Source organism: Patella vulgata, chromosome 7, assembly GCF_932274485.2.
Source record: "Patella vulgata chromosome 7, xgPatVulg1.2, whole genome shotgun sequence".
Taxonomy (NCBI): domain Eukaryota; kingdom Metazoa; phylum Mollusca; class Gastropoda; family Patellidae; genus Patella; species Patella vulgata.
In genome coordinates this window covers 7310112-7329801 of record NC_065885.2, presented here as the reverse complement: position 1 = coordinate 7329801, position 19690 = coordinate 7310112, and the positions used below count along the sequence as shown (strand labels likewise).

At 35.6% G+C, this 19690-nt stretch overlaps 1 protein-coding gene across 1 annotated transcript in view; it reads right to left on the bottom strand.

Moving 5' to 3' along the window:
• The window catches only part of LOC126826947 (uncharacterized protein C12orf56), a 39247-nt gene that overhangs the window by 2504 nt on the left and 17053 nt on the right, over positions 1 to 19690 (bottom strand). Inside the window, exons 2-11 of the mRNA XM_050556104.2 lie at positions 14633 to 15501; positions 11837 to 12002; positions 10705 to 10781; positions 9745 to 9886; positions 9483 to 9592; positions 4975 to 5064; positions 4483 to 4582; positions 2964 to 3038; positions 1700 to 1777; positions 893 to 1074 (exon numbers count right to left, since the gene is read on the bottom strand). Coding sequence (XP_050412061.1) covers positions 893 to 1074; positions 1700 to 1777; positions 2964 to 3038; positions 4483 to 4582; positions 4975 to 5064; positions 9483 to 9592; positions 9745 to 9886; positions 10705 to 10781; positions 11837 to 12002; positions 14633 to 15501 — 1889 coding nt within the window. The remainder of the gene's footprint in view (positions 1 to 892; positions 1075 to 1699; positions 1778 to 2963; positions 3039 to 4482; positions 4583 to 4974; positions 5065 to 9482; positions 9593 to 9744; positions 9887 to 10704; positions 10782 to 11836; positions 12003 to 14632; positions 15502 to 19690) is intronic.

Genomic DNA, 19690 nt, shown 5'->3' with positions numbered 1-19690 from the left:
GCGGAAATTAAACCTGGAAATCCTGAGAACTTTTTCGGCTATGAAAAAACAGGTGGATGCGTTTTTTTAGTCCCATCCGAATAACTAGAAAATGTTTCATGTTGGGCCCTGTGTCCTGCACCACCACACGGAGCATCTAGTTTGGACAATCCTGGAAAGCTACAGATAATTAGTCTACTAAGGCCAGCACAAACTATATCATTTTCAACTTGGTTACCGTTTATATTTCACCAACTACATCTTGGCAAAGAAAAGTACTTTTCTATCCCCTACTCACTCTTAAGGGAGTGTTTTCGATCCCCTTCTCACTTTTAAGTGAGTGTTACCCATCCCCTTCTCACTTTCAAGTGAGTGTTGCTGATCCCCTTCTCACTTTTAAGGGATTTAAGGGAGTGTTGCCAACCCCTACTCAAGGGATTTAAGGGAATGCTGGCCATCCACTTCTCACTTTTAAGGCAGTGTTACTGATCCCCTTCTCACTTTTAAGTAAGTGTTGCCGATCCCCTTCTCACTTTTAAGTGAGTGTTGCCGATCGCCTTGTCACTTTTCAGGGTTTTGCGGATCCCCTTCCCACTTTTAAGGGAGGGTTGCTGATCACCTTCTCACTTTTAAGGGGTTGTTGCCGATCCCCTTCTCACTTTCAAGTGAGTTTTGCCGGTCCCACTTTTAAGGGAGTATTATTTATTCCCTTCTCACTTTTAAGGGTTTTGCTGACCCCCTTCCCACTTTTAAGGGAGTGTTACCGATCACCTTTTCACTTTTAAGGGAGTGTTGCTGATCCCCTTCTCAATTTTAAGGGAGTGTTACCGATCCCCTTCTCACTTTCAAGCGAGTGTTGCCGATCCCCCTCCTCCTGCATTTCTATATTTATTAGTAAATAAAGCGTACTTACTTGAATTCCTCTATATAACTATTATATATAAAGGCTGTAACACGTGGACTGTATTCCAGAAACGTCAACAATACAGTAAAATGTTGATACAGACAGATAGACTCCTCCGGACTCAACATATCATACTGAGATGGACCAATCACATCCAAGACTTGACGGATCACACGTTCTACAAACTTCTCCTGTTCATACAAACAAACAACATGTTTTAACAGCAGTTGTCTCCCATTCTCTTTAAGGGGGGTGGACAGTACAAAATTTCATTTTTTTTTTATTAATTAGCGTAAAGTTATCATGCATACACATCTAAGAACACATCCCATGCTCTATTAATACACATAGGCTATGTTTGATCGTCAGTCTGGAACCTTCCGAACTGCAATCGATTGGCACAGAATTGAGTCCTGTCACAGTTCTGTCAGTCCCGACAACTCAGGTGGTGTGAGTAGAGTCATAACATATTTCAATACAACAAATATCCCCCTGAACACTCTATTGTGACTATTTTGGGGATTTGGGCTAGATGGTTATGGCTAGGTGGGACTGGCTAGGTGGGTTTGGCTTGTTTAAACATAACAAATATGTTTCAGATGCCTTGTAGTCTGAAATCCCCCTTTTCATTTGATTGTGACTTTTATTGGGATTGAGATATAACCATAATTTGTATGGGAAGCCATAGTGACTAGCTAGGTGGGTATGACATCGACTACCTAACCAGGGAGATTCTGGGTTTAATTTCAGTATTTGCCAAAAAAGTTCCTCAAGAATGGTACAACCAGATGGTAAACAACAAAATATATAAATTACCGTGGTTCTGTAATCTTCTAATATTCGCACCACCCAACTGATGTTGAAGAAATTATCCTCAGTATATCCCCATGATGCCTGAAAAACACAACATCAGAATAACTATACAACAGATATACAATATTGTACAATAGATCGGAATACCTGGCTTCCGTAAAAGATTCAGGGATTCCGAGGTATAAAATTTAACTATTCATTAATCCAACCCAAGCTTTCAGCGGAGGCATTCTTTCAATTATATAATCTTTTTAATTTTTGGGAAAAATTTATGTTTTAATTAAAACTGAGTTCCATAATTCATATGGTGGAGAAAGTTGGTAAATTGAGTTCTATGATCTATGTGGTGGAGACTCCTATAATTCATATGGTGGAGAAAGTTGATAAATTGAGTTCTCTAATTCATATGGTGGAGAAAGTTAATGAATTGAGTTCTATAATTCATGTGGTATAGAGTGGATAAAGTTCTATAATCCATGTGGTCAAGAAGGAATAGATTGAGTTCTATAATTCATATGGTGGAGAAAGTTGATACATTGAGTTCTCTAATTCATGTGGTGTAGAGTGGATAAATTGAGTTCTATAATTTATGTGGTGTAGAGTGGATAAAGTTATATAATCCATGTGGTCAAGATGGGATAAATTGAGTTCTATAATCCATGTGGTCAAGAGGGGATAATTTGAGTTCTATAATTCATGTGGTGGAGAGTCAGTAAATTGGGTTCAATAATCCATGTGGTCAAAATGGTATAAAATGAGTTCTATAATCCATGAAGTAGAGTGTCAGTAAATGGAGTTCCTTAATTCATGTGGTGGAGAAAGTTGGTAAATTGAGTTGTACAAGAACGCAGAGAGAGGGGTTTAATGTCCACTTGACACAAACTAGGTCATTTCGGAACTTATAAAACTTGGGACTGCAAATTTATAAATTCAGTAAGAGAGAAAAATTGGGTTTAACGTCCACTCCACACAAAATAGGTCATTTCGGGACTAACACATGGTTCATTTTTATTTCAACAATTCGCTTGCGATATGGGTCTTTAGCAGTGAAAAAAAAAAACGGAGGACCCGGAGAAAACCCACGTACAATCATGCCATCCAACCCCCTATATCTTTAGTGAACAAATGTTTTTTTCTGAGATCACTGATGCTACTGTGCTTTGCAATCTTGTGTCCTGATCTGATTCCCTTTTGAACGAAATGTTCAAGATATACAATTGTTAATCATCTATTTACACTTTCCAGTGAAATTTTACCAATGACTTACCTGTCTAGCCATCAGAAATAACTCGAACACGGCCGTGACAGAAATTTGAGTATACTCATCTAATAATTTGGTGAACTGTAAATATAATACCATATTTTATAACATTAAAAACTACATGTATATTACATCTAATAACTTAATGAGCTGTCAATATAATACCACATTTTAAAACATTAAAAATTACATGTGTATTACATCTAATAACTTAATAGGATTTTACACCCCATTTCATTCATTTCTTAATGAGCTGTTATATAATACGGTATTTTATAACATTAAAAACTACATGTGTATTACATCTAATAACTTATTGAGCTGTTAATATAATACCATACTATATAACATTAAAAACTATAACATCTCATATAACATTATATCATATTGTAACATTAGTTTTGATTCTTTACTAATTAAAATGTAAAGACAATTTATTACAGATTTTAACACCCTCCTATCCTGCATCAACTGGGCCAAGACCGGAAAAACCATGATTTGAATTGAGGGGAATTTTGTCTGCTCTTCGTCAAATTTTCAGTGGTTTTTTTATGAGCATGCAACAAGATCTTGTTTGCTGTTCCTTGCCAATGACAAGTGGAAAACCGTTGCGGAATGTCCTGAGGAACTTTCTTGGTCAACACAAGAATTGATACCTGATCGAGGTCCTTCTGGTTAGTGAATCAGTGACTTAATCCCCCAGCCACTGCAACTCCCTTGCATGACAAGGAGTAGGGTCGCCTGTCCAACCTCATGGGTTTTCTCCGGGTCCTCCGGTTTCCTCCCTACGCGCAAGCGAATTATTGAAATAAAATTAAACCATGTTAGTCCCGAAATGACCTAGTTTGTGTCGAGTGGACGTTAAACCTCATTTCTCTCTCTCTCTCTCTCGCAACTCCCTTGAGTCTGGGACAATATAGGTCTATATTTTACTAATTAAAACCCAATCCTTTTCATGCCAAAACAGCTGGCCTCGAGTTCACAAGGCATTCTAAGACTTAAATTTGGAATTTACTCAAAATTGTACGCCTTGTTTTGAACTAAAAGATAGCCCTTTAAAAAACATTTGTTGTTTTAATGTATCAAATATTTCAATAAGAAACTATGTGCAAAGTTTGGTGTTTCTGGATCAAAGATATTTCTCATAAACAGTGATTGAAAGTTGAGTAAATTCTTAAACATACATTATGCAGTAGCTAAATCTGCCTATAACAGATTTTTCTTTATGCGTGAAATGTTAAATTTCATTCGTGATTAAATCATGAAATGGATAATCAAGACAATGTTTCTGATTGTACTGACTTTAAAATGATGATCGAGGCTACGTAGGTGGAAAACTCAATTGGTTCAAAGTGGATCAATTTGACCTGAATTTTCAGCAAATTCCCTTTACATTATCTAGTTTTTAACTATTATAGTGAGAACTACCAGCTCTTTATCTAATCTTCCATAATGTATCTTTAAGTTGAGCCTGAGAATGATTTGTGAACTTGGGGCCAGATATCACTTATTAAAATATTCCTACCTCTTCATCAGTTGGCTTTATTTTAGAAAGTTTGCTGGATTTATTTGGTATTTCTGGTAAACAAGTCAAGGTCATCAACATATCCAATACAGCTTTACCTCTAGAAATAAATACAAAAATAAACAGTTTAACAAGGAGAATGTATGTTGCATGATTGTTCGAATATTTGTATATTTGGGGATGGCTAGATGTTCTGTATTGTGGAATCATGGTGGTGTCATCCTAACGCCTGGTTTCCACTGTCATGCGATGTGTTACAATAGCATTGTTCCTATTGAGTCCACGATATGCTATGTGCAGGTACGTTCAGATACGTTTCGATGCGGTCAACACAATTGCTATGACTGACCTCAACATATTATAAGACCTGACAGAAACACCACGATCACTCCACGATTTCAATCGTAGCACGAATCGTGATAGTGGGAACCTATCATTACCCAACGTTGTCAACTCAGTAATATACAGAAGTACCTGTACATATTTACTCACCTTTCAGCTTTTAATGTTTGAATTCTATCAGGAATAATTTCTGATTCTCGGAACATTAAACTCAAAATCTCTGCCATTAATATCACAATTCTGAAACAGAACCAAAATTTATCAGCTTATATTCAAACAAAAATAGGACTGACATCAAAGTCTGATCAATCGGCTACGATAAAAAAAATACCAATCAAAAATCACATATAACTTGATCTAACATACATGTATGATACTTCTGTGTTTCCAAGGTTACTTGTTATAACACATGACACATATAACTTGATCTAACATATGATACTATTGATACTTCTGTGTTTCCTAGGTTACTTGTTATAGCACATGACACAATTATATGGAGTACAAGTTACTCAGCGACGTTTCGACAAGGGTTCTCTCCTCCTTATCAAGCAAAGAATGACAACCATCCTCATTCAGTTTCTATGGTAACTGACCACTATATAATGTTTCTATGGTAACTGACCACTATATATGTTTCTATTGTAACTGACTACTATATATGTTTCTATGGTAACTGACCACTATATATGTTTCTATTGTAACTGACTACTATATATGTTTCTATGCAGTGTTTAAAATTTACGTCGGTCCGTCGGCCCAGCGCCGATAAATAACTTGGCGGGCCGACATCTTTTTATTTTGAAGATGGTGGGTCGGCCCTGTGAGCCGACTGTTTTTGTCGGGAAAAATATGTGTCATGGATATTTTGTTCATGGTTCTATCAAATTCTCCTTTGAAAATATTTATATTGTCCCTATCCGTAATATATTTCATCCAGATATTTAACTGTATTTCATTATCGGAAATGAAAAAAAAATTGTCCACCGAAAGAAATCGTGAGTGAGTGAGGTTGTGCTTGCAAATATCAGCACGCTCCCAGAGTTAGGCAGAATATTATTTAACCATTTTGATCAAGTATGGAATAGATGAATATGTGTTCCGATAGTATGCCTTACTTACTGTCTTATTTGTCTTTATCCGATATCGAATACACACATGCATAATCCGGCATATTATAATTCCTTCAATTGTGAAATCCAAACGTGTGCTACTAAACTAGGTCAGTCCATCTACTGTACAGTCATGAATCCAATAATAATTCACATGATATAAATTCTTTGTCTTGTAAAAATGAAATTGAAAAAGCAGAGCTGAAAATTCCCTGAAAGCCTAACTACTGGTAACAATACAATTCCAGTGATGTAAAAACGAGTGGCCTTTCCCGTCATTCTTTCTAAATCTCGTAATTTACTAGCAGACTTGATTATCAAGTCTATTTCTTTAATGATGATTTCACTACCGTAATGGAGACCCAAGTCTTCGAAAACAGGCACGTACAATATGTCAAATATGGAAAGAATAACAAAGAGTTTATGGTTTCATAAATATGGACTATCCCAACGTGTGACATCAGGTCAGTTTAATAATGATAAAAAATGATGTGTCGTCTGTCAAACAGCTGTGATAGTTTACTTTCATTTTGAAAGAGGTCACGGTCTTTCATTTCACAGTTCCACACGTCATGATGAATGAAACAAATAAAATGATTGTTGCTACCGGACAGTAAATTTAACATGTTTATTGAAATGTAAGACATTAATCTATGTCTGGAAGGACCTGAAGGCCAGTTTTATTTCATTTCATTCAAATGAACAATATTTTCTGTTAATTTTCGGAGAGTGTAAAGGGCCATTTTAATCCGTAATCTTCAGATTTCTATGTGAATGGAATTTCGAGATATTATATTGTCAGTACTAATAGACCTATATATAATCATTAAGATTATTACAACTACAAGTAAATATTTATTTATTACAGAAAAAATAAATATCAAGTCTGGGTGGAATGATTTTTATTTTTCTATACACAAAGTATTAACATTAAATCCTTCAAAAGTTAAAATTGTAATGTGTACAGCCAATCAATATTAAATATATATTTTAACTTTTAAACCTATCCCAAATGGCTAGAACTTAGAAATAAAGGCATTTGGGGTGGGGTAGTGTACGTGTGTTATTTTAATATTTATTGGGCCCACAACTTAATGTTAGGACCTACAACTTTCGTAAATGGCGTCTACCAGCGAGTCCTATTGACCTACAACTTTTCTTGACGAATTTTATACACTGTTTCTATGGTAACTGACCACTATATATGTTTCTATTGTAACTGACTACTATATATGTTTCTATGGTAACTGACCACTATATATGTTTCTATTGTAACTGACTACTATATATGTTTCTATTGTAACTGACTACTATATATGTTTCTATGGTAACTGACCACTATATATGTTTCTATGGTAACTGACCACTATATATGTTTCTATTGTAACTGACTACTATATATGTTTCTATGGTAACTGACCACTATATATGTTTCTATTGTAACTGCCTACTATATATGTTTCTATGCAGTGTTTAAAATTTACGTCGGTCCGTCGGCCCAGCGCAGATAAATAACTTGGCGGGCCGACATCTTTTTATTTTGAAGATGGTGGGTCGGCCCTGTGAGCCGACTGTTTTTGTCAGGAAAAATATGTGTCATGGATATTTTGTTCATGGTTCTATCAAATTCTCCTTTGAAAATATTTATATTGTCCCTATCCGTAATATATTTCATCCAGATATTTAACTGTATTTCATTATCGGAAATGAAAAAAAAATTGTCCACCGAAAGAAATCGTGAGTGAGTGAGGTTGTGCTTGCAAATATCAGCACGCTCCCAGAGTTAGGCAGAATATTATTTAACCATTTTGATCAAGTATGGAATAGATGAATGTGTGTTCCGATAGTATGCCTTACTTACTGTCTTATTTGTCTTTATCCGATATCGAATACACACATGCATAATCCGGCATATTATAATTCCTTCAATTGTGAAATCCAAACGTGTGCTACTAAACTAGGTCAGTCCATCTACTGTACAGTCATGAATCCAATAATAATAATTCACATGATATAAATTCTTTGTCTTGTAAAAATGAAATTGAAAAAGCAGAGCTGAAAATTCCCTGAAAGCCTAACTACTGGTAACAATACAATTCCAGTGATGTAAAAACGAGTGGCCTTTCCCGTCATTCTTTCTAAATCTCGTAATTTACTAGCAGACTTGATTATCAAGTCTATTTCTTTAATGATGATTTCACTACCGTAATGGAGACCCAAGTCTTCGAAAACAGGCACGTACAATATGTCAAATACTGTATGGAAAGAATAACAAAGAGTTTATGGTTTCATAAATATGGACTATCCCAACGTGTGACATCAGGTCAGTTTAATAATGATAAAAAATGATGTGTCGTCTGTCAAACAGCTGTGATAGTTTACTTTCATTTTGAAAGAGGTCACGGTCTTTCATTTCACAGTTCCACACGTCATGATGAATGAAACAAATAAAATGATTGTTGCTACCGGACAGTAAATTTAACATGTTTATTGAAATGTAAGACATTAATCTATGTCTGGAAGGACCTGAAGGCCAGTTTTATTTCATTTCATTCAAATGAACAATATTTTCTGTTAATTTTCGGAGAGTGTAAAGTGCCATTTTAATCCGTAATCTTCAGATTTCTATGTGAATGGAATTTCGAGATATTATATTGTCAGTACTAATAGACCTATATATAATCATTAAGATTATTACAACTACAAGTAAATATTTATTTATTACAGAAAAAATAAATATCAAGTCTGGGTGGAATGATTTTTATTTTTCTATACACAAAGTATTAACATTAAATCCTTCAAAAGTTAAAATTGTAATGTGTACAGCCAATCAATATTAAATATATATTTTAACTTTTAAACCTATCCCAAATGGCTAGAACTTAGAAATAAAGGCATTTGGGGTGGGGTAGTGTACGTGTGTTATTTTAATATTTATTGGGCCCACAACTTAATGTTAGGACCTACAACTTTCGTAAATGGCGTCTACCAGCGAGTCCTATTGACCTACAACTTTTCTTGACCAATTTTATACCCTGTTTCTATGGTAACTGACCACTATATATGTTTCTATTGTAACTGACTACTATATATGTTTCTATGGTAACTGACCACTATATATGTTTCTATTGTAACTGACTACTTTATATGTTTCTATTGTAACTGACTACTATATATGTTTCTATGGTAACTGACCACTATATATGTTTCTATGGTAACTGACCACTATATATGTTTCTATGGTAACTGACCACTATATATGTTTCTATTGTAACTGACTGCTATATATGTTTCTATGGTAACTGACCACTATATAATGTTTCTGTGGTAACTGACCACTATATAATGTTTCTATGGTAACTGACCACTATATATGTTTCTATGTTAACTGACCGCTATATAATGTTTCTATGGTAACTGACCACTATATGATATTTCTATGGTAGCTGACCACTATATAATGTTTCTATGGTAACTGTCCACTATATAATGTTTCTATGGTAACTGTCCACTATATAATATTTCTATGGTAATTGTTTAACTTACTCAAATTCATCCACCCGTTCTCGTCTACCATCTATACTGTCTAAATTAACAGCTGATTTAGGTAAATATTTCTGTAAATTCCTCACCAAAAATAAAAACATATCAGAATTCTGAAAAATAAAAATAAAAATAATTCATTACAACCAATTCCTTTTAACAAAAGATTACAGCTGCCACTACCGATTAACCTGTTTGCCTAGAACGGGCATCAATAGATTCTAGATTATAAACAGTGTCCATTTGATGTATAAATTTCACTCACCCTCCAGAATAATTTTTTTAAGATAAAGTTTTTTTCAGTAGCTACTTTCAATTCATTCATGAGTCTGTAGTTATCATCGATGTTATTTTTAGGGTTGAGTAATTCTCTCTTTAGTTGATTAAACAGCAGATCTGTCTTCTCTCTACAAGATATATAGAAATAGAAACAAATTGAAATGGAAACGTCTTGATTTTCTGCATCAGCCAAGCAGCAGTCCTTCACGTTTAACGTGCCCTTTCGATCCTGCTCCTCTCAATGCATCTCAACTTCATTAAAGACTCCTGCAAATTAGCTAAATAGCTCTCCTAAATATTGAGATTAATAAACTACTTTCAGTTTTTGTTTATTTTTAAACTGCATACGTTCGAGCTATCAGTTTCCATGATGATAATTCTGATGCTACCATAGTCACATACCCTTATTTTCGTCCCGACAGTGACACTATGGCATACCCTTATTTCAATTCCCAACTGCCAGTTGGTATTCACAGAAACTCAATTATTTCATCACATCCGAACGACTAGATGTTTTCCTTGTGAGGCCCACAATTCTGCACCACTGACAAGGGGATAAACCATCATCAAACTTTATATCTAATCTTTACTCATGTTAACTCTTCACTCTGGTGCCCTGCTGGTTAAACAGTAGGGCACTCTTCATTGTGGGGTCCTGGGGATCAAACAGTAGGACACTTTTCAATGTTGGGCGCTGGTGGTTCAAGAGTAGGTCAGTGAGAAGGATGTTGGCTCGCTGACCTCAAGGTTCCGCTCCCTTGTTCAATCTCTGTGTTGACCTAGACGTTTTATAGGAATTTTCCGGTGTGATTCCACGTTGTCAGCGGCCAGGGACACGTATAGTCGTTCGGATGAAATGAAAAACAAGGTCTTGTGTACACATTGACATGCATGTAAAAGACCCCTTGGCAGTAGTTTGTGAATATTACTAATAGTTTCCACCTACCTGAGATTCTGTGATGCCCGGATAGCGGCTGACTTCTGGTGAATATTACTAATAGTTTCTATCTGTAGAGTTGATCTCTGTAATAAAAAAATAGTTTATAAATATAAGCAATAAACACTTTAGATGACTAGATCAAATGTGGTCTGAATCCTTAAACAATCAGAGTTGTCTCCCTTCTCATGCTACACTGACTTGTTTTGTAGAATGTTTTAATGTTTTATATGATAAATATATGAATGATTGACAATGTATTTTCTATGGCATAGACTCAGTAGAGAGAAATGGGGTTTAACGTCCACTCGACACAAACTAGGTCATTTCGGGACTAACATATGGTTTAACTTTATTTACATAATTCGCGTGCGCGTAGGGGTCTTTAGCAGTTGGAGGAAACCTGAGGCCCCGGAGAAAACCCACGAGGTTGGACAGGCGACCCTACTCCTTGCCACGTACAACCGGGGATTCGAAACCACGGCAGTCGACTCAATGACAGACTTTATGATACAGCGCGCGCACGCTAACCATTCAGCCATCCAACCCCCCCATAGACTCAGTAATCAACACATCAATATCTGACGTACATGTAGCAGGGTTAACAGAAACTCTGATTTATCAATTTACACCTTAAAACTTAAAGATACATTCATGGGAGATTAGATAAAGAGCTGGCAGTTCTCACTATAATAGTTAAAAACAAGATAATGTAAAGAGAATTTGCTGACAATTTCAGTCAGATTGATCCACTATGAACCAAGATTTTAGCGATTGAATTTTCGGTCTAGCCTCGATCATCATTATTAAAGTCGGTAGGATAAGTCTTGATTATCCATTTCATGATTTAATTATGAATGGAAGTTGAACAGAAAAATCAGATTCAGAACCTAATCCAAAAAGTATCGCAGGCTAGCGATGCCATCGAGAGTTGATTATGGTCTGGATAAGTTAATTAATGTCTAATTAATAATTCAGGTAACATTTCAGGCCTAAAGAAAGACCTGCAATAGACAGATTTAGCTCTTGCATAATGTATGTTTAACTGATAAACAGAAGCTCTAGTTAATTAATTAACACCTCAAAACTTAACAATAATTATCAGCACTTAAATCAACAATGGCTGTGAATCTATACTTACAATAAGATAATTACTCCAGGCACTTCTTACTAACATTAATATCGGTGACGTCAGATTCAATAGATATATATGGAGAACAGTTTTACGTTTATCGGTTATACCGTCTGCTGATAGAAGATGGAGACCCGTTATAGATCCTCCGAACTCGGACGCTAACCCAGAGGTACTGAAATCATAAAAATAGACATTGTGAAAAAATGAAATGAGTGAAAGGGGGTCTAACGTCCAATCTCATTAAAATACTGGGCCCTGTTTCACAAAAACTTAAATCTCCTTAAAATCGTCTTTAACTAAAATTCCATCCTCACTTAAAATCCACTAAAATAATATTGTAAGTTAAAATTGTATCTTGACTTAAAATAGTGGTGTTTCACAAAACTATTTTAGGGACAATTTTAACTTAGGACAGCCGTCACCCTCTCCTAACTTAAAATCACAACATTAACAAACATTGATTAGAGCTACATTGTGAGATATACTGCGACATACGTGTATAGATATATTTGGAATAATGATAATATTGCCAATGGCCCAGATTATATAATTTAAACATACTATCATTTACAAAAATAATTTTCATTCAATTTCTTTTCATTGCATCGGAAATATAGCTGCGGCCCACCCGTTTATTGTATTGTAAGGCAATATAAGCAATTAGATGACGCCCCAAATTAAAACCTCAAGAACAAAAAAAAACTCAAAACCCCAGTAAACAAAACTCTTTGTTACTATTTTATATATTACCATATGATTCAAGTACATGTATACTATTTTCAAATATTTAATAGACAAAAAAAAACCCTAAAGAAAATAATCTAAAACTCACTTCATATCTAATTTCTATAAACAAAACAAGTAGTTTTATAGGCCTACAATAATTATTATTGTTTAAAATGAGAGAGAGAGAGAGAGAGAGAGAGAGAGAGAGGGTAACATCCACTAGACACAGACTAGGTCATTTCGGGACTAACACGTTCAATTTTATTTGAATAATTCGCTTGCGAAGTGGGATTCAACCGGAGAAACAAACTAGACACAGACTAGGTCATTTCGGGACTAACACGTTCAATTTTATTTGAATAATTCGCTTGCGAAGTGGGATTCAACCGGAGAAACAAACGAGGTTGGACGGACGACCCTACTCCCTGTCACATACAACTGGGGAATCGGAACCTCGCCAGTCCTATAATAATAGACAAATGAAATGGGGTTCAACGTCCTACTGTTCTGCTCCTATACTGGGCTAATGAAGACACCCGGGCAGCGGCACTATCGCCTACTCTTATATCGAATTCCAACTGCCAGGGGATGTTTTACGTGCATTCCAATATATACACGAGACCTCGGTTTTTTCGTCTCATCCAAAGGACTAGACAGCTGTCCTTGTCACGCCCTCCGTTCTGCACCACTGACAAGGGGAAACCACATTGGAAAATCTGGATGAACTTTCTCGGCCAATGCAGGGATCGAACACCCGACCATTCAGGCTAGCGAGCCAGCATCTTAACCACCTAGCCACTGTGGTTCCCATAATACTAGACACGCCATATACAAAAAATTTATGGTTTTGGGGTTATGATGATTTAAATAGGAGCCAAGGGTATTTTATATTGGGGAAAAATCATTTTAATTTAGTAAGATAGATAGGCATTATACAAAAACATTGGCTATTTCGTGTATTAGTTTAAAAGTTGTTTATTTAAAAATACTTTTAAAATTCGACAATACTTTAGTCTAGATTAATCGTTTGAGTCAGAAATATCACATGTTTGTGACAATTCTCAATAGTTTCTGTTATCCAAAATACCATAAAACCACGAAATTCAAGCAATTTAGTTTATCGATACGCATTATTTCCATTGAAGCCTGCAAGTAAATCAAATGTCAAGGTCACGAAAGCGACATGCAAGTTCAAGGCCAACCAACTGATACTTTTCAATACAAAGCGCAATAAACTTATTTATTTCATCTCTCTACGACTGTCTGACCATGTTCAGACATTGTTACAACGTATGAAACTCTCCTCATTGGTATTGTAACGGTTAGTTCAACCTGGCAACAGTTTTCAGTTCCGAAGCGTTTATGCTTACACCCTAAGTGCCCTCGCCGGAATAGTGCACTGCACGGGCGCAAGCTATTTTAACTAAAATCTATTAAAATTGCATTTTAAGTTACAATCGATCTTCGTGAAACGCTTAAAACTTAAAATTTCATACTGATTTTAGTTAAAATCTATTTTAGTGATTTTAGTTTAAATTTTTGTGAAACAGGGCCCAGATCTACAGCACACACATCACCCAACTCCCGTTAAATGAAATGAAATGGGATTTAATGGCCTACTTTTTTGCTCTGACTGGGCTAATGAAAACGAGTGAAATTTTGCCAGGGCAGCGCATTATCGCCTACTCTTATATCGAATTCCATCTGCCAAGGGATTTTTTACATGTATGTGCATGCCGATGTATACACAGGGCCTGTTTTCCATATCATCCGAAGGACTAGACAGCTATCCTTCGTTCTGCACCACTGACAAGGGAAACCACGTCAGTCAACCTTCACACTGATGACAGGATCAGTGATCTACAGCACACACATCTATCATTCAATCACACAACCCCCGACACTTGCACTGATGACAGATCTGATCACCCAACCCCTGACATTTGCACTGATGACAGATCTGGTCACCCAACTTATGACACTTGCGCTGATGACACATCTGATCACCCAACCCATGACACTTGCACTGATGACAGATCTGATCACCCAATCCTCTGTTAACCAATTCAATCTTACCTCCTATGTCGTTCACCAGGTGTGCTTAACCTTGACCCCCGACCTGTCGAAACATCGGACGATCTACGAATTCCGTGTGGGAGAAGATGAAAGGAGGGAGCTGGGGAAGATGGCTGTATCAGAGTTGCTTGTCTTACGATAGCAATATCCGGAGGCTTACGAATTTCTGTGACACTTTCACTTTTTGATAAATTACTTTTAGGTCTATAAGAGTTATCTGTCTTAACTCCTGGATTAATTCGATTTTTACGGAATTTTTTCCACAATTTCACTAAACAACAACCAGTTTGAATATCATCATCCTCATTCTCAAAGGAGCCATTTTTAGCAGGGGGTTCAGAAGTTTCAAAAGCACCTTTTCTTGGATTCGGAGGTAATTGTCTTACTGACGTTTGAGATGTACACACGCTGTCTCTGTCGATATTATTTAAAATTCGACTTTCTGTTTGAATGGTCGATAAACGATCCTCCTCAATCTCCTCCACCTGGTCCTCGATTTCTTCCTTTAACGATTGTAAAATACTATCATGTTCCAAACTATCATTCAAACTCATCGGTTTTTTCTTTTTCTTTGTATGGCCATTTCTCGTATCTCTCGAAGACGCGACGGAACTTCGACTATTGGGTCGACTCGTAGAACTATTCGTAACATACCCATAATCCTCTGAACCGTCTAAAGAGGATGTGCAACTGACCGGTGTCGAGACTTCCGATCTGTCAATATTAAGTTCTGTTAATGAACCATTCCGTTGTGATTTTTTAGAACGTCGAAAAGATCGCCTCTTAGCTTCGGAAGTTAAATGTGTGATCGCCAGGTGTTGGGTATTTTCTCGTTCACTTCCACTGAGAAATTCAGGATAATCGTTGACCTGAAGCAGAAAATAAAAGTTGGATTAATTGTAGAATCTGAAGTCACCTGATCGTGACCTTGCATTTCGTGAATTGGCATGGTTCCTCAGTGATGTAGGACAGAGGGTCTAACAAGGGACAACCATTGGCGTACGAGCTGGGGGGGCGGCCGCCCCCCAATTTGGGGCACCAAATGCTGGGAAAATTTGGGCACACAATTGTACTTTGTAAAAGTTGTATAAAAAAATATTGTGTTCTTGAATGCGTCCAATTTAACAGCGAATTTAAATTCAGAGTGTCTATAGTTAGGCAATTAAATAGAAATCTTAAGACTCGAACCCTATATTGTTTGGAGTAGGCCTACAGTAAGCCACAAATTACAGTTACATAAACAACTGTTTTTAGTTGTGTATATTACAAGTAAATAAAATAGAGTTCTCTTTTATTGATGATTTAGAAATTAAGAACTTATTCATCGCAAAAGAGATATTATGATTATTATGTAACATACTAAGAACCTAACTACATTTTTGGGGCACCAACCACCACCGCCCCCCCCCAGTAAAAAATTTCCCCGTACGCCTATGGGGACAACGTATATTGAATGAGACGAAAAACCGGGGTCCCGTGTACACATTTGCGTGCATGTAACAGAACCAATGAAAGTTGGAATTTGAAAAAAAGAGTAGGCCGTATTGCCACTGTCTTGGCAAAATTTTCCTCATAGGACACTGTATGGTGTATGTCCGTCTTCATAAGCCCAGTAGTAACAGAACAGTACAATGTTAATCCCCATTTACTTTTTTGCATTTCGTGAACAATAATTTATGCAAGAGTTAAAATTGCCTATTGCAGGTCTTTCTTTAGGCCAGAAATGTTTACTAAAGTATTAATTAGACATTAATTAACTTAGCTTCGATCAACCAGTACGGTGGTTGAAATTATTGCACACGTCTGTTAAACCTTCAAAGGCTATAGATCTTTGCTTGCAATACTATAGAGTAATTTGAATGAAATTTTCAAATTATTCATTTCACATCATCTATTTTCGAACTATTATAGCAAGAATGGCTAGCTCTTTATCTAAATCTTACATAATGTATCTTTAATCCATGCTAGAATGTATACATGTACATAAATTGATTATTTGGCATTTGGCAAGATAATCTCCTCTCAGCTAGGATTCAATTTAATTAAAAAAAAAAAAAATGCTCAAAAAAAAAAAGATATTAAAAAATTGACAAATTGACATAATTCTAAAATTGAAAGTCAGTGATCCTGATTGTTAGTTCTAGCATTTTAACCCAATTGTGGATTTTGGCCAATTTGAACCATTTGGGCATGATTTCAGACTACTGTCTGTTCCAGGTGACACTACGACACGAAAATTGCTTGCCATTTCTTCAATTTTTAATTTAGACGACTAAAACTTAGTGACATACCTGGAATTGCCATCCCATTACTTGCTTACACGAGGAAACCAAATTCAGATCAAGCTATATAACCTCTCTCTCATAAAAAATCATAGTTTGTTTACATCCCGCTGTTGAACATCAGCCATGTTTGACCTAGTTATCCGGAAGAATCGAAGAGGGAGTGGGCGTTGGTTTGGCTCGAGTCGTTTCGGTCTACTTTGACGTCAAGGAAGTTGTTTTGGCCCAGTAGTATATAACTTTTATTTTTACGGAATCCAAGACCATCGCAGTTTGTCCAACTGAGTTGAATATTTAATTGGCCCCGAGGGCTGTAGCGTTTTGATATTCATATAAACTGCGTACAAATTTTATCCTGAACTGCATGTGATAGAAATTTTGAAGGGGGCTATAGGCGTACACAATAACTTGGTCCATAATATGCAAAAGTAATCGCGGATAATATAAGTTATTCCCTTGCTTACGACTTTGCCTTTAGACAATTTAAAGTTGAATTTAGACTGGAGCAATGATTAGACTAAATGTATATGTAACCTAATTTCTCACGAAGGCTACAACAAAAGTAAAATGATTTTTATATAATAATTATGTCTGGCGTATTATCGCCCGGTTCAATCTGATTAAAATACAGATCTATAATTCGTTTCGTTTCTTTGAACTATAAAAACGAAACGAAAAAGGATCTGAGTTTTATTGTTAACCAGATTGCGCCCGGTTGATGCTGACGTGCCATTAAACATCAATTCATTTCATATCTTCAATCAAGGTTATGCAACGCAGAACACATATTCCTGAAGCTAATGTCTCGAGAAATCCCTTTCTGGCCATTGCTGGATTGACTTCTGATACTTTAACTTTTGCTGGAGTGTGTCTATTCTTCCTGTTCAATCAAATCTATCCCAAGTACAGCAACATCACAGCGCTTCGTTTAATCTGGGGTCTTCCCTGAAACTTTGGACAGTGATTTAAGGTATTAAAAACGGTGAAAGTATTATTCGTTCCCAAACAGTATTGTTTATATTGTATCCGTTTTGACAGCCTCGTTTGTCACGCAATAAGTTTTTCTGCAATTTTGGCTATGTACTGGTTAATTGGGCGTATATTTCTTGAGTCATGACGTAACATTATGTAAAATTATTTGGTCCAATTTGAAGCTCTGTTTAAAGCTTAATGAAATTGTTACGCAGTTAGCTGTTGGTTGTTAATCAGACTATTGGCCAGTCATAATTTGGAACAGATATTTGCTTCCGTTACAGCAGTGTTAAGTGGGATTAGATCTATTCAAATGAAACACTGCGGGGAGTAAATAATTCTGTTTCTCGAAATAACTACATAATAGTTTGGTTCATTCCTTGACATCTCGCGTAATTTTCATCTTCAAATAATAAACTGTAGATAACAATAATCAATTATTGAAGGGGTTATATTTTCGAAGATTCGCTTTTTTGTCTTTTCTAGCTGAATATCTCAAATAAATCTGAACTGTTGTCAAATAACAATACTATGAATATCTAAGATCCAGCAGTGAACTGTAAGCTATATTAAAATAACGGTATTTATGTTGCAAAAAGGGGGTTTAGAAAGAGCTCAGAAAATTATGGAAAACTTTAACCGAGATGCAGTCATGACAGGTTTCACCGGTGCTCGTAATCCTTTAACGCATGTCACTTAACATATTCCCATGAGCATGTTACACGTGTTAACTATTTAGGCGAAATTGGCATTTATGATAGCATGTTAACGTGTGGAACCCTTACAAAATGACCAATGCTTGGTCGTATATCTACACAATATTACTTAAACGAAATTAGTAAACATCATTATTAAATGGCACTGAATAACGCTCTTTAGAAAAAAAACATGTTTGCTTTAAGGGTTGAAAATATGTTGTTATTTTTTTCAAAATCACTGTAGATGTGTTTGGATAAACAACGTAAAAGGGTACTTTGGACAATTGCATAAAGTTACAAACTATCTTTTGATATATTCATATGTTCGCAGTGGTTTGTGCTTTTCGATATGTGGAATTAAAGTTTTAAAATTTAATTATGAACAAACAGGTATATTTGAAATTAAAGTTTGTTTAATAAGGGCTAAAAGTACCAATTTTGCCAAAATGATGCCATTTCTAATGACAAGAATGTTACAATAATGAACAGTTGCAGTATCAAATCGAGCAAATGTCACTAAAATAGAACAATATTTTATTCTTTTGAAAAGTGACTCCCACAAAACTGCCTATTTCTCAGAAATAGCAAAAATTCAAAATGATTCATGGATATTTGGTTGATGTTATATATCAACCCTACGTGTAGATAAATGTTTAGAATGCAAATATTATAAAATAAAAAAGTTAAATAACATTTGCGGGAAAACGGAGTACGAAAATCGATACCCGCCTTGCTCTGCATATTTACAAGGACTATCCAGATATACATGTATATCAGCTAATTTGCAATAAGATAATATTTTGTATTAATTATTATTATAGATAGTGCCAACATGTTTAGCATGCCGTTGATTCTGTGTCAATCGGATAATTATTATTTAGTTTATAGGCTAAAAACTGCAAGGCCAAAGGGAAATAATCTGGACAAATATATTTTGAATATTTATATACAGCTGATCAGAACCTATGTACATTGGAAAATTAATAAAGTGTTTATAAAAATGTCATATCTCTAGACCTTACTCCCAAAAACCGAGTGGCTTAATGCACAGTTTCTGCAAAATAAGCGGGTTAAAACAAAACATAATATTAATCCGACCAAAAAAC